General features: G+C 32.1%; 1 protein-coding gene across 1 annotated transcript; it reads right to left on the reverse strand.

The window, feature by feature from the left end:
• Positions 1 to 11,066: 11,066 nt before the first annotated feature.
• LOC137818384 (transcription factor MTB1-like) lies at positions 11,067 to 14,045 on the reverse strand. Its single transcript, XM_068621783.1, has 2 exons — positions 13,944 to 14,045; positions 11,067 to 13,783 (listed from the first exon to the last, which is right to left on the reverse strand). The coding sequence occupies exon 2, from the start codon at positions 13,226 to 13,228 to the stop codon at positions 11,336 to 11,338; it is 1,893 nt and encodes a 630-aa protein (XP_068477884.1). The 5' UTR covers positions 13,229 to 13,783; positions 13,944 to 14,045; the 3' UTR covers positions 11,067 to 11,335.
• Positions 14,046 to 14,834: the final 789 nt, after the last annotated feature.

Here is a 14,834-nt window from a genome sequence, read left to right on the forward strand (position 1 = left end):
TGTAAAGGTGTGTGTGAATTTGTTTATTTCAAGTAATTATTAATACTTTGTGCAAAACTTTGAAATGAAGACATTATAATACGTAAAAGCTAAAATAAACTGATTCATTTCAACACTCAATTCTTTATGCAGAGTGCAGTAAATGGAGTGGGCCATGTTTGCTTCTTCCAATTGGATTATCTTCTTGTTCTTAAAAGATGTACCAATGTGAATGTTTTGAACATTTAAGTGTTATTCCTACAGTGATGATGGAGTGAAGAAAAAGGATATGGATGATGATGCAGAACACATGCTGGAATTTAATATCCTTGTCCCTTATGAATCCTAAGAGAAAATTTTCAATATGCAAAACTTACTCATTAAAGTGAAACCTTTATTTTCTCATCATGTTTTTTTTAGTGAAGTCACTTTCTTGTTGTGTAAGCCAAAAACCATAAATTTTCTGAATTCTTTATGAGAATATTACCATTGCTGAAGAAGCACTCTCAAAGTTTGTTAAGAGAATGCAATTTCAGTAATTGGTGAGTGATGAAAAAATGACATGCTTGATGCTTGAATTATATAAATTTGCTTCAAACATTTTCGAAGTACCTTAAATCTTCTTTATGCTTGTAAGATTTTGAAGATGTAGAATAGGAATCGATTATCACTAACTTGAAAGTTACTCTGGCAGATATATAATTACATATTTGTATTTGATAATGTTCTCAATGATTCTTATCAATGATAGTGTTTAATCTGTGATATGTATTTGTAAATGACTATTGAATTCTCATTGAATGAAAATTTTCTACTTTTTATTGAACAAAAATAATACAAATAAAGGAAAGGTTAGATTGGGTTTTGTTGTAGCTAAAAGTTTATCGAAATGATTCCCAAAAATATCAAGTTAAAGTGTATTTGTTTAGATAGGTATATTTTACAAGTCTGGTTAGTTGTTATGTTATTTTTTAGAGTTTAATTAATATTTTTTTTTCAACCGATTTTAAGAACTACAAATAAATATTTTAGTAATTTTAACTTTATTCTAAATAATTGTATTAAATCTCTCTATTAATTATTAATAGAACATATATACCTATTAAATAAGTTATTTCTTTTTAATAGAAGATTACACACTAATTAAAAAAGTAAAGATCTAAATCGAAAGAAAGTAACTTTAATAGATACCAAATAAGATGTTTTAAGACCTGTTTGTAATTGACGTGTTTTGATTTGTTTTATTATATCATATTTACATTTAATTTGTGTATTTATGGTGAAACTATGAATGTCATGTATAAATCTTAATAAAAAATTATTTACTAACTTGTCATAGTTCAATTTTAAGTTACTAATTCACGTGAAACACATTTTTTATTTTAAAATTTCTTATTGACTAATAGTTCATGTGTTATATGATTTTTTTTGCAAATAATTTATATATATATATATATATATATATATAAATTGTACGTTATATATAATAAAACATATTTTAAGTACTTTATAAAATTGTACGTTTAAAGCATATAAAATAAAATTAGTTGACACAAACAAATTAGAATTTAGAAAATTACTGTCAAAATAATTATAATATTTTTATTCTGAATAATGAATAAAATTTTAAAAATAGAAATAATTATTTGTTATCTTAAAGTGAAATTGGTACCACAATTGATTTTTCTTAAAAAGAGAAATAGTAATTACATTCAAAAGTGGTTAGATTTAAATGTGAATATTTTGAATATAATAAAATATTACTTTTATTATCTTTATAATTTATCGTAATTTTATTAATTATAATTTTATTTTTTACTAATATAATATTACTTAACACTAGAATTTAAAATCACAAACGCTTTCATATATAATATTCTACTATTAGTTTTGTTAAATAAGTAAAAAGGGCAAGTAGCCTATATCGATAGTGTCTGTGTCTATAAATTAGGATTGATTTTTTTTTTTGTCAAATTACAAATATTTAAAAAATAAATATAAATTCGGAAGATAAAAATAAGTGAATAATCAAAACCCGGAAAATCTCTACATCCAGTGAAATTTCTTTTAGAAAAAATATTTTTAATGTGATATTATTTTAATTATTTCTTTAAAACTAATCTAAAATATGTTACATTTTATATTCTGGAGTTTTAAATTTTACACTATTAGATAATATAACTCTACATAGTTAAAACTTATATTTAAGTGTTATTATATATTTGATTTGATTCGATTTCTTTTTGTATAATTTGAATATTAAACATGAGTTATTTTTAATAGTATTAACTTAGTTATATTTTTATTGTTATTTTATATATTAATTAATTATTATTATTATTTTGTTTATAGGATTATAATTATAAATTTAAACTAATAGATTAATTTTGGAAACATTATAACTTATTAATAGCTACATACTTTTTTCCATCTCAGGAAAAGCAAGCACGCGCCAACTGCAGTGGCGCCAAAAGCTTCATCCCACTATGCATGGGCTTAGTGGAAAGATGCATCAAAGCAAAAAAAAAAAAAAGAGTTTTCAAAATTACTAATTTGAAAAATTATTTTTAAATAAAATATCAAAATAAAATACCTTGGTAATTTAAAACAAAAATAAATATAAAAATACTTATTTCAATATTTCGATTTTGATTCACGATTTATAAATTTGAATATCACCCGTATTCATATTTAATCAATATGAATATTATACTGTCGAATAACTAAATATCTAAATATATCCTAACATTTCAAAGTATAAATAAATATAGTCGAAGGTATTTTTTTTTCCAAAAAATTCATTGAAAATTTGAGATACAGAAAGTGAGAGTACTGAAGAAGAATTTGTAAACGTGTGGGGTCAATAAGAATCCTGAGAGGAAAAGTAATAAAGTTATTAGGTACATTGAATAATATAATCTAAAGTAGTGTGAACATAGGACTCAACAAGACAAGGACACATGCAATCAAAATAACCAAAAAATATATATTCTCATTTCCTTACCTTATAGTCTCGTATTCAAGAACAACAAACAACGTTAATATTATATATTATAAATGGTGTTCAATCAAAAGAGGTGCATTTCTTAAAATTTGAGTTTTGTGAGGAATGATGGTGAATTTGAGTTATGTGGTCCTTCACCACATGCCTTTTCTTTTACTTTCTTTTTCTCCTATTATCTCTCCTACTTGTTCTTTCTACTTTAGGACAAAAAAGGAAAATACGGAGTTGGAGTTTTACCTCGCATACACATAAGAAACTAACTAGATATACTACACAAAAGCTAAATATCAATGATAGAAACATATACAATTAATTGTAGATAAATTTTAAAAAGGACAATAAAAAAATAAATATCTTTCAATTTATGGACAATGAATGAGTAAGTATTTAATATAAGTTTCCGATCAGTTGGTGGGAGGAAACGTGGAGAAAGTTGATAATAATCATCCAGATATTTTGACAGGTTATTAATAATTTTTTTATTAGCAAAGAATAAACAAAATAAGATGAGATACTTTAGGGGTGTCCAAACCCTTATATAAAAAATTCAAAACAAGTTTCCTATTTCCCAACCAGCTAAGGATCCAATCGAGATCTAGGTACAAGAGTCCAACAAATACAATTACATCAATCCACCGAAGAGATCACTCCCTCAAAACATGACACAAAATCCAACAACTAAATAAGATCTTTGCCAGCACAGAAATACACCAAATATCCAAGTGCCAAACTCAACAAACTGATCTTACAAGAAGGATACATAAACCAAAAAAACCCGCACGAAGTGCACAACAACTTCCCAAACCAAGATCAAAATCATCAACCTGACCTTGCCAGGTAGAAAAAAGCCAAGAAAACCTGCCCAATACACACCACAACTTCCAAACCTGGACAAAAACATTAAACATGAAACACCAAACATCAGTCTCTCAAATACCTCATACAACATTGAGGTTCCAAACACCAGTCTGAATAAGAGAAATCAGTCAATCTTTCCTTTACTGTAACCCAAGACCAAGTCTTCCTTTGTACCACAGTAAAAACCTCAACTAGATCTACTCACTCATTCTCGACTAGAAGGTCATCAATAGTGACAAGAACTTGTTGTTTCCACAATAGAAAATTGTCCTCCGCAAGCTTTAAGAAGATATGAGTGGAGAACTGATGTACGAAAGCGGTGGTTGTTCCCATGGTGACAAAAGAAGCATTCGTAGTGGACATGGCAGAAGACATGATCGACAACAAAAAAATATAGCTCTTGATACCATATCATGAATCACACATAGCCATTATAAGAAAATAGAAAAAATATTATTTATGAATATAAAGATGCAGTGAGTGCAGAAAGACAAAAGAGATATATAAATATATCCATGTAGAAAACAGTAATGCAATTATATAACTGCTTGCCTAATCGACAATGACACCAAAAACTTCTTAGATTTTCTTTTAGTGATGCTATCACCCTAATTAAACTTGCAATAAAAAAGATTTACAAAAGAGTTAAAGTGAAATGTTTTTAATTTATTATTGAATTATAATGTTAAATAAAATGCAAATACTATAAAACTAAAAACTAAAGATAGAGGAGATGTTGAAATTGAACTTCACCTATCTTACTCTTATATTTTTCTATGAATATATACGAATTTCATCATTCAATGTTTTTGAACTCCCAAAAATCATTTTAAATCATTTTTGCTATCAAATTTAGAATCTAAATAATTAATAGCAAAAACCTTGGTTGTTAATTAGACACCAATTTAGAAACCATTTAACAATAATAGAAACTAATTTAGAAACCAAAATTTTTTTAGTCTCTAAAATGGTCTCTAATTTAGTCACTATAGTAACTAATTATTTTTTGTCTCTAAAAATTGGTTTCTATTTCATAATTTTCTTGTAGTGTATCATATAGATTTTCAGTAACATCCACTTGTAAAAGGTTAGCAAATCATGGAACCAGGAGTGTATATATCTTTGGAATTTAAAGGTTATGTCATCAACTCAGTTTTATGTATGAAGGGTTTTTTTTTAATAGGATAGCAACTAAACAAAACCTGTACAAAAGGGGTGTTCTCTTGAGGGATACATTGTGCACCCTATGCGGGAGGGAAGAGGAGTTGACATCACACATTCTAATTTCGTGTAATGTATTTTTGCAGTTTGGAATATGTGCAATAGGTGGCTTGGGATTAGCTCGGTGTATCACAATGAATTGATTAATCATTTTGAGCAATTTTCTTGCATCTGCTTTAATAAAGAAGGTAATAGTTTATGGAAAAGTCAATGTGTTTCAGTGATATGGTGTATTGAAAGCATAGAAACATAGTCATTTTCAATCAAGCAAAGATAAATTTAGAGGAAATTCTTATCATGACACAAATCTAATCATGGACATGGATGAAACACAAGGTAAAGAAAGCTAAATTCTCTTTCTCTGATTGGATTTTATCTCCCCTTATTTGCATTAACATGGCAACAAAATAATTTGTTTGGTATACAAGCCTCACCTGCAATATTTGTTTGATTATTCACTTGTTATTGGTGGTTTTGAATTTATTTCCGGCTATTATAGTCAATAGTTATGGTTTTGCTTTAATATTATGCGCTAGATTATGCTTTATCTTATGTTGACTAAGACGGTGTGGAATGCCCAGGTTGTTTTATGTTGATGTTGCAGAATCATTTGGTTTGTTAAGGGTCTACAAGAGCTTGGCAGCAGCTTAACAAACCAAACTTATTATATTTACTGCATAGTTATGTAGCAATTGAAGCATAACCTTGCAGGGAGTATTAAAGTTGATGTCACAAGGGTCCACAAGCACCAAGCAATCGGGCAACCAATGAAGGGTGGAAGAAAACTAATCTTGTTTTTACATTGTTGTACAATGCATAATTATGCACTATTGGCCATTACAGATTGTTGTATTATAGTGTAGGGAGCAATTCTTTGTTTTGGATGCTTGTAGTGATTATGTGATTGTTAGTTTGATGGAGAAGCGGAGAGGTTGAAAGCTTTTGTATAAGGGTTGAGACACCTTTGAAGTGTTCCTTTTTAATTTAATTAATTTATTCTTTATTGAAAAAAGAAGAAGAAAAGAATGAGTGATCCTTGAAGCATGGGTTTGCTTTAGTGATGGATCTAACAATTTGCCATTTATTGAAACTTAAAGTGGATTTGCATTTGAACCACATAGAGACACACACCAAAAACAAAATGGGTCACATCTACAGTTGTTTGCTTCAGCACCACACCACATCCCATTATTCATTTTCTTGACCCTTATGTTGTTGCATCAGACGATCCACCTTTCTAATGGACTTTCACTACCTCCCAAGGCCAACTATCTTTCATATTTTCTCCTTTTTTATGGAATCTATCAAAATTAAGTGTCTTCATCATCTACATGGAATAGAATATGGGTCTCTTCTTACACTGTGACTACATGATTTTCAACAAAGGAAAATAAAAGATTCTCACCATGCAAAGATTACGAACTCGAAACAATGTTTTACAAACTCATTCACACTTGTTGGTCCTATGGATTCCAACCACAACTAAAGGAGAATTTCATGGCACATTTTGTTGTATTTTAAAATATTGCTTTTATTTATTTATTATATTAATTAAATAATTTTGAGTGTTATTAAAAATAAATATTTTATTTTAGTCGCTATCAAAATCAGTTTTTGGTTTCACTCCTTCCTTTACATTTCATCTCACCTTACCCCATTGGTAGTTTTAAGAAACTTCATTTTATTATTATAAGTAGTATACAGATAAAAAAATTATATATAGATTTTTATATTAAAGAAATGAGTATCCATTTTAATATTAAATTATATATCATTTTATTTATTATGATTTTTATCTTTTGTAAAAAATATTTTTACTAGGTACAAGTATACTTATTATGCAATGAAGATGAGAAAGAGACACAAATGTTCATATTGATCGGATATTGAGGATGAGAATGTATATATGTTTACATCACAAAATAGAATAGGTAGAGTCAAAGTCACACTAACATTGTCTTGATGTCATATTTACTAATAATCTTTTCTTTTTCTATTTATAAGCCTTTGGATTATTCTTATTTTTAAATAGCTTGTTATATATATATATATATATATATATATAAAGTGTGAATTTTTTATATTGTTTGGGCAATATTCATGTTTTTAATTAAGATTTTTTACCTAAATATATCCAATTGATTTAAGAATCTTATAACCAATAGTAAACCCTAGAAAAAAATTTAATATATGCATAATCAGGAAAGGTCAAAAGGAACATTTACACATCTTTCATTAGTAGTAGTAAAAGCAACACCCTTGCCTAGTTCATGTGTTCGAAACCATAAGATGGTGAGACCTACCTTAGAGGAAGTAATGGTATAATTGCATGCCCAACAAGCTCAAAACTGAGTTATGTTAGGCAAAACAAAAAAATTAGTTCAGAACTGAGAACCATGAAAATATTTGATAGAGAAATCATGGTTGAACCTCCATGAGACTTTCAACCCTGCAAAGGAGGTCACACTACTCTAATTTCCTACAACTTCATCCTTCCTTTAAAGAATTCCTTTGACGAAACTCAAGAACACATACAACATGTCAAAAGCTTATGAGCCTAAATGTTAACTATGTGAGGCAATAATGCACATTGCAATGCAAGATGATTGTGTCTGTCACAAATTTTAGGAAATGTTATGAAACATTTATGATAACAATGGATCACCTAAAGAATTTTTGTGTAATCAAGTTATTCAATGAAGATTATGAAGGCATGACCCTCCACGAGGACAATCATGTGCAGTGGTAAATCTTAGACCAACAATTTTGAGGGAGCAAATAATTTACCAATAGGGTCCGCACGACTAAGACTCTGATTCAGTACGCGGTTTAGATTTCGTTTCAGACCGACTAACATGACTAACAACGAGACTGATTAATGATTCAGCATTTGTTAATCTCCTTTTATTATTAGGTCCATTAACGACAATAGACTCACAATAATTATATAAATAAGCACAAATTCCAAAAGATCATGTACACAATCATCTAATATTAAATATTGAGTGTCGAGTGTCAAAGTTGACTTGAGCGTCGAAGTACCTTTTGCAGATACCATAGAGAATGAGGTGTAGACCGACCAACCGAATAGTGTTTTATCGTTCACTTAATTTCAATCTCGTTTGAAAATAAATAATATACTCAAACTAAACGTAATTTTAATATATATAATGTCCATGAAATATACTAGAGTTCATTGATCGCATTGACCCTTGCTTACCTTCAAAAGTAGTAGGTTTGACACAGGGTTGGAAAGGCCAAGGTTATCTCTTCTCCTTATAAGCTTTGTCACTGATCTTGTGGTAATATCCACCATTATGATAGGTATAAAGTTTTATAAAGTCATTGTTGACCAAGAAGCTCTACCAATGTTTTATATTAGGATGCCTATGGGTTGAAAATTTGTAAAGACGTGTTGTAACCTCTTCGCCAGACCCATTGCTTCCGTAATTTTTTTTTTCATGAGTCAGTGGTGGGTGTTAATGATTAAGAAAGGTACGTACAATTATTCCATATCATTGTTGTTCACATGTAAAGTAAGAATAGTACAATACACATCCACATGTAAGAGAAACATAAACTCGTTTATACGAACTTCTGACCAATAAAAAATGAAGGTACATAAAATTATACATATTACTCATTTGGGAATGCAACGTCCACCTGTAATATATCATTTGGTCCTCCCACTTTGAACAACCTTTGCAGTTTCCACTGTGCATCTAAAACAAAAGTACATGACCTACAACGAAAAATCAATGTGAAGCATTAATGTGAATGAGGAGATATATAGAAAGTATGCATTCTCTTAAATAATTTTCAACTTCTTATAAATCGATGATGGTACTCTTCTCCCATAAGCTTAATCATGTATTTTTAAGAAAAGCAATGAACTATTCAGATTTTAAAACATTATTTGAAACACAATGTTCTATGTGCTGCTTTTCCGTCACCTATCGTGGATCATATTTTGTCAGTTTTTACGTTGTTCCTCTGAAATGAAAAGCACGTTTGGGCGAATGTCCCTATTCACTTCTTCCCTGGACCATTTCTGTTTCTCTTTTTTCTTTTTGGGCTTTTGCCCCCTGTAATCTTCCAAATTACTTCAATAATGCTACAACTATAACACCACCTTCAAATTGTAATCTGCTGCACCTGTTCAAGAAATAACCATTTCCCATTTTTGATGTTCATCAGGTTATGAATCTGAAACCAACATAGAAAAGTACAAACAATGATTTTTGTGTACTAGGATTTTCTTTACAAAAAAATCTCAAATCATAGTTTATATACAAAAATTATCTCGCAAAACACTTACCCTTCACCATGTCCCTACCCATATTCATTTATTTTTATTTCTATCTCCTTTCAAAAATGTTGTGGTCCCCAAATTGGAGATTATTATTGTTCTCTTAAAAGATATTAAGATAACTTTTACTTAGTGATTTATACTTGTTTCATTCTTTTTTTTTTTATTCTCACTCGGTCAAAAGGACATATATAAAAAGTAATATTTCAATGTTTAATGTTTAAAGTAAATATTTTGTATTTGGTACTCAGTGCAATTAATGTGCGATAATGACATATTTTCTCTTGAAAGTTGTAACTATTTATATTTTAATCATGAATCCAATATTATTAGAGCCAATTAACATTTGGATCATAATTAAAAACGTATTATCTAATATTTTCATATTGTTTAACTCGTTAAATTTCTTCTGATATTAATGCATTTTGAACATGTGGTCGGTTAAAATCACGTACAGAAACTTCTGGATTTTGTCTGATATTAAAGTTCAACATGGATAACGAGCATTAAAAATCATACCATTGTTAGAGCTTGCATTAGTGGTAGTTTTACCATGATTATTATAGCTTCACAGTATTTTAGAAGTCACAGAGTAACAGTGAATGGAAGGGGAAAATACAAATATTGGTGGGCGATCTTTATCATTCATCTATAGGGAAGGAATCATTCGCAAGAGTTTCATGTAAAATTGACACCACCTCGTTGGAGTTTCTCTCACCATCAACGACACTTTCTTTCCTTTGCTTTTCTCAAAGTCCCACCTTTTATTCTCTTCCATAAGCAAACACATGCACCACATGATCCTTGTCACCGCATAACTCATTGGCACGTGAACGTTTAACAATTCAATATCATCAAAAAAATATCAAATGGGACACGAGTCACACGATGCTACACTGTGCAGGACCACGCAAGATAATCTATATTATTATTATTATTTTATGTGAACTTTGCAAAAATGCTGCTTCTATCTCCTTAATTTTTACTTTGTTTCTGACCTAGACTATGCTTGTTTGGCCTCCTTTTTCAGCTTCTTTTACTTTCCTTCAAACCCGTGAAGGTTCTTTTCTTCTGCATGAGATACCTCAAACTCAAACTTATTATGGAAAGGTGGATATAGTAACAAAGGAACTGACTACAATTTAAGGGCAGTGGTCACTTTTCCTTCTAGTGTAGAATGTAGAATCCATTTACAGTACTATGGTTGATCAAATAAAACCATGGATCTACTGTGCAAAAGTTTGTTGGTCCTTTTATTTCTCACTCTTTTTCTAACTTCTGGAAAAGCCAGCTAAAGAACTGAATCACAGACCACTCCCATATGCAAGCAGAAAGAAAAAAGAATGCCCAATTTCAATAAATTGCCCATGTGAGTGCTAAAAATAATAAACTCACCTTCCTATAAAAGGAAACTCTTCTTTTACACCAGCTAATGCATTTTAACAATAAACATGCATTTCTATAGTAGGAAACAAAGAAGTTATTGAGTTAGGAATAATGAAGTATGCTGACATTAAAAAATAAAGTATCCTGTATGAGAAAGGATTAGGAGTATGAAAGAAACTACATTGAAATGTGACAATGACAAAATCAGCAGACAATTAACTAATATTTTGATGCAGAAAAGAAAACTAGGTAGAAAACAAGAAACAGGCCAAGAAAAAGAAAAGAGAGAAATTATATTAGGCTATGATATGACCAAAGTAAGATGGTAGATTTGTTAAACTAAACAAAATAATTGGCATAGCAGGAATAATAGATCTTATGATAAACTGTGTATATTATAGACAAACATAAATTGACTGCCCTAGAGGGTTAATAGAAGCTATTATTCTACTTTCCTAGTTCCCACTGCTTTACTTTAAGATTCTCTATAGTATAACAAAATTTCTGAAGACGATGTAGATATTTGGCTCTTCTATATGTATCATGCCTATGGACTATGTTAATTGCAATTCTCCATATCACGATGTCTGTATGGGGTTGGATGCTTTGGAAAACAATGCAATCAACTTTTCCTTGGTCAGCTGATCAGGTCCCTGAGATTTAACTACAAATGTATGGAAAACAGTATCATTTGCAGCAGTAAGTTTTGAATCAACAACACCAATCTCTGCCTCTTTGAAAGTTTGGATGACTTTTGAAACTGGATGAACATCAATAGGGCAGCTCACCTTTACTACCACCCCATCTTGTGCAGCTTGAACATCCACATCAGGAGCTCCATTACTATGATTTTCTGCTCTTGCATTGGCTTCCACTGCTGATCCATCCATAGAGGTGCTTCCAAATCTCTCTCTCTCAGACTCCATGGTCTTGAGTTTCGCTTGAAGTTCATTGATGTAAGCAATAGCATCACCCAATAGTGATGCCTTGTCCATCTTGGAGATATTTGGAACAACAGCACGCAGCGCATAGAACCGCTGGTTCAGCTTCTCCCGCCTTTGCCTCTCTGCCTCCACATGATTGAGGGGTTCCTCCCTTCCATTAGCTGGCTTCCTTCCCCGCTTCCTCGGCCTCCTGTCATCAGCAACACTCACTCTCTCCTCCTTGCACGAGGCCTCAACATCAGAAATCTCAGATTCAGCAATGATTGATCTCCCTGAAGCCCTTGAAGTGGCTCCCCTTGAAGTGGCTCCTGAGAAATCAATTTGCATCTGAACCGGCCGTTGCTGCTGATAATTGTTATGCACAAAATCATGCCTTGTGCCATTGGCCAGCTCAGGCACAGGCACAGACAATGTACCGGAGCTGGCCAACCTACGAGCATGCATTTCAGGAGGAGCAACCTGCCTCACAACTTGACCGGTCCCCCAATTAGAAGTATGGATACCATTCGGAAAACCAATAGTATTCCCATTGGGATGACCTCCCCACGCCCTGGGCCTCTCCTCCATTTTCCTCACAGCAAGTTTCTCCCTGAATTGAGTCACACTGTTCAAATCCTGCCCAAAAATCTTTGGAACTCCAATTCCTTCAACTCTATTATTACCATTACTGCTGTTATTGTTATCCTTATCCCCAATTGGCACACTAGAAAAAGGGGCATCTGCATTCTCTTCTCTCTTCTCACTCACCAAATCCAATGGTGCAATTGGCTTGACCCTGGGAGGGACCAATGATGCCTGTGAAGAAAACACAGACTTCAAAGCCTGCAAAAGCTCAAAACTCTCACCCACCATCCTCACAGACCCCATCTCCACCACTCCCATATCAGTAGGCACTAAAACAACAGTCTGAATTCCAGCAGATTTGGCCAAGAAAGACCTCACACAGTAATCAAAACTAGATTTGAACACATCCGAGAGCCACAAATGCTTCCCAGAAGCAAAGCACTTACCTGGACCCCCTAGTCCACGGGGAAAAGAGAAGTACATGGAAGCAAGAAAGAACATCTCGGTGTCAGTAACACGGTCCAACCCAAAAGCATAATTGTCCTCGTCAGAACCCCCAAAAGTCATGTGCAGCTTCTGCAACACCCTCTTCCTCATCCCCTGCACCTTCTCGTCATCAGCAACAACCCCTCTACCTTTCCCTCTCACTTCTCCACCCTCTTCTCCCTCCCTAGGTTCCCTACAACACCCATCTCCCCACCCCAAAACCCAATCCCCAAACTTGGACTGCGAAATTTGCCAGAAGATCGCGTAGTTCCAACTGAAGTTCGACGCGTTAGGACGCTCCACGAGATCCGAAAGCTTGTTCTGCAGATTCTCGCCGCTCCCAAACGCCATTAACAGATTCTCATTAGAAACCGAATTCGCCACCAAGTAATCAAACGCACCGCGACCCAAAACCTCCACCACCGTCGCTTTCTCTTCCTCATTCCACACCCCTCCCAACCCCACCTCAATCTTCATCCCCGAAACCCAACAAAATCTCAACTTTCTCAAAACCAAATCCAGAAACCTCAGATCTCGCAGAATTTCAACCTGGGGCTCCGGAAAATAAAAAAAACCTAAAAAAATGCCCAAAGGGGTAACAACTCAACAAGGGACAACATTACGAGTACACCCAGTGTTTAAGTTATCAAAAGGGTGTCTGTGTCTCTGAGGAAAAACATGTTTATGTCCAAGTTTCACCAAATAATAAAAAAAAAAGGAAGAGATAAAAAGGATTTTTCAGTTTTCTCAGTGAAACTATTCCTAAAACGAAACAGCGAACAAGGAAAAAAAAAAGGCTTCAGAGTTTGGGAGAAAGAGAGAAGTGTGTGAATGAACAATGAACAAATAACAATGCGGCTTACGTTCTCTAACTCCGAACTCACTCTCTCTTTCTTTCTTCCTAAGTTGTAACTGCAAAGTGCGAAACAAACCAACCAGGGTTAAAGTTTAACCAGGGTTACTTGGTTGGAAGTTGAGAGGTAGTGGTTTTGGTTGTTTGCTCCTATCTATCTACTAGTCTTGTACTGAAGCCTGCAAATACACTAAAATAAATATATTAAATAAACTCATAGTAATTAATGTTTGATATAAATAAAAAATGTATATTTAAATTAGCATGTGTGGTAATAAATGAGAGAAAGAGATAATGGAAGAAACAAAATAGTGTGTAAGTAGATAAAGACAAGTTAACCTTAGAGTTTAAGGGAGTATATGAAATTCGTGATACTCGTGCTCAACAGTGACAAGCAATAGCAATAGCTTCTCACATGTGACTCACAGTTATGAATCTGAATGGCTGAATTTCGTGTTTCTGTGTGTCCATGTTAAAACATGGAATTGGTTGGTTTGGTGCTGTCTTTTCTCACTTCTGCATTATTTCCTTTTGCTCAACTTTATTTCCTTTTGCTCAATCAAAACATCAAACACTACCAACTGCTCTTTTAAATACTGGCAAAAATCCACACTCTATCTCACTTCTGCATTATTTTGTCTTTTATTTACTCTCTCCAAACTAAACTCATCAAATCTGTCATCACATTCAGGGAAAATACCTTCTCTGCTCTCACACTGCATTGGTCTTTCTAAAATCTTGGGATATTCAGAGCCAAACTTTATTCTCTAGATCTCTTGTTCATAGAAGAAAATGAAGAAAAAAAAAACAGATTTTTTGGGAAATAAATGAATATTTACTTGATGTGTACTTTGTCAAACATTGAGCTAATCAATAAAAAACAACTTGTGAGAAGATATAATGCAGTGGATACAGGTATTAATAACTGCCTTATTAATGCTTTATTTATGGTGAATTACTATAGTTTGTTAATTACAATTATGTATGGTGTGAATATAAGTTGGATGTGCAATGCATAATAAATATATCATTAATAACTAATTAATTTATGTTTTTCTTGGAAATTTTGAATTTTTTAGTATTTTGGAAAATTGCATTCAATAAGAATCTATTTGATATTTTAGAAACATATATATAAACGTATTTAATACTTTTAGTAAGAATGTGATATAAATGAAATAGAAATATGAAGTAAATATGTTGGTTATGTTAATTTTTTATCCAATTGAG

Source organism: Phaseolus vulgaris, chromosome 10 (assembly GCF_000499845.2).
Source record: "Phaseolus vulgaris cultivar G19833 chromosome 10, P. vulgaris v2.0, whole genome shotgun sequence".
Taxonomy (NCBI): domain Eukaryota; kingdom Viridiplantae; phylum Streptophyta; class Magnoliopsida; order Fabales; family Fabaceae; genus Phaseolus; species Phaseolus vulgaris.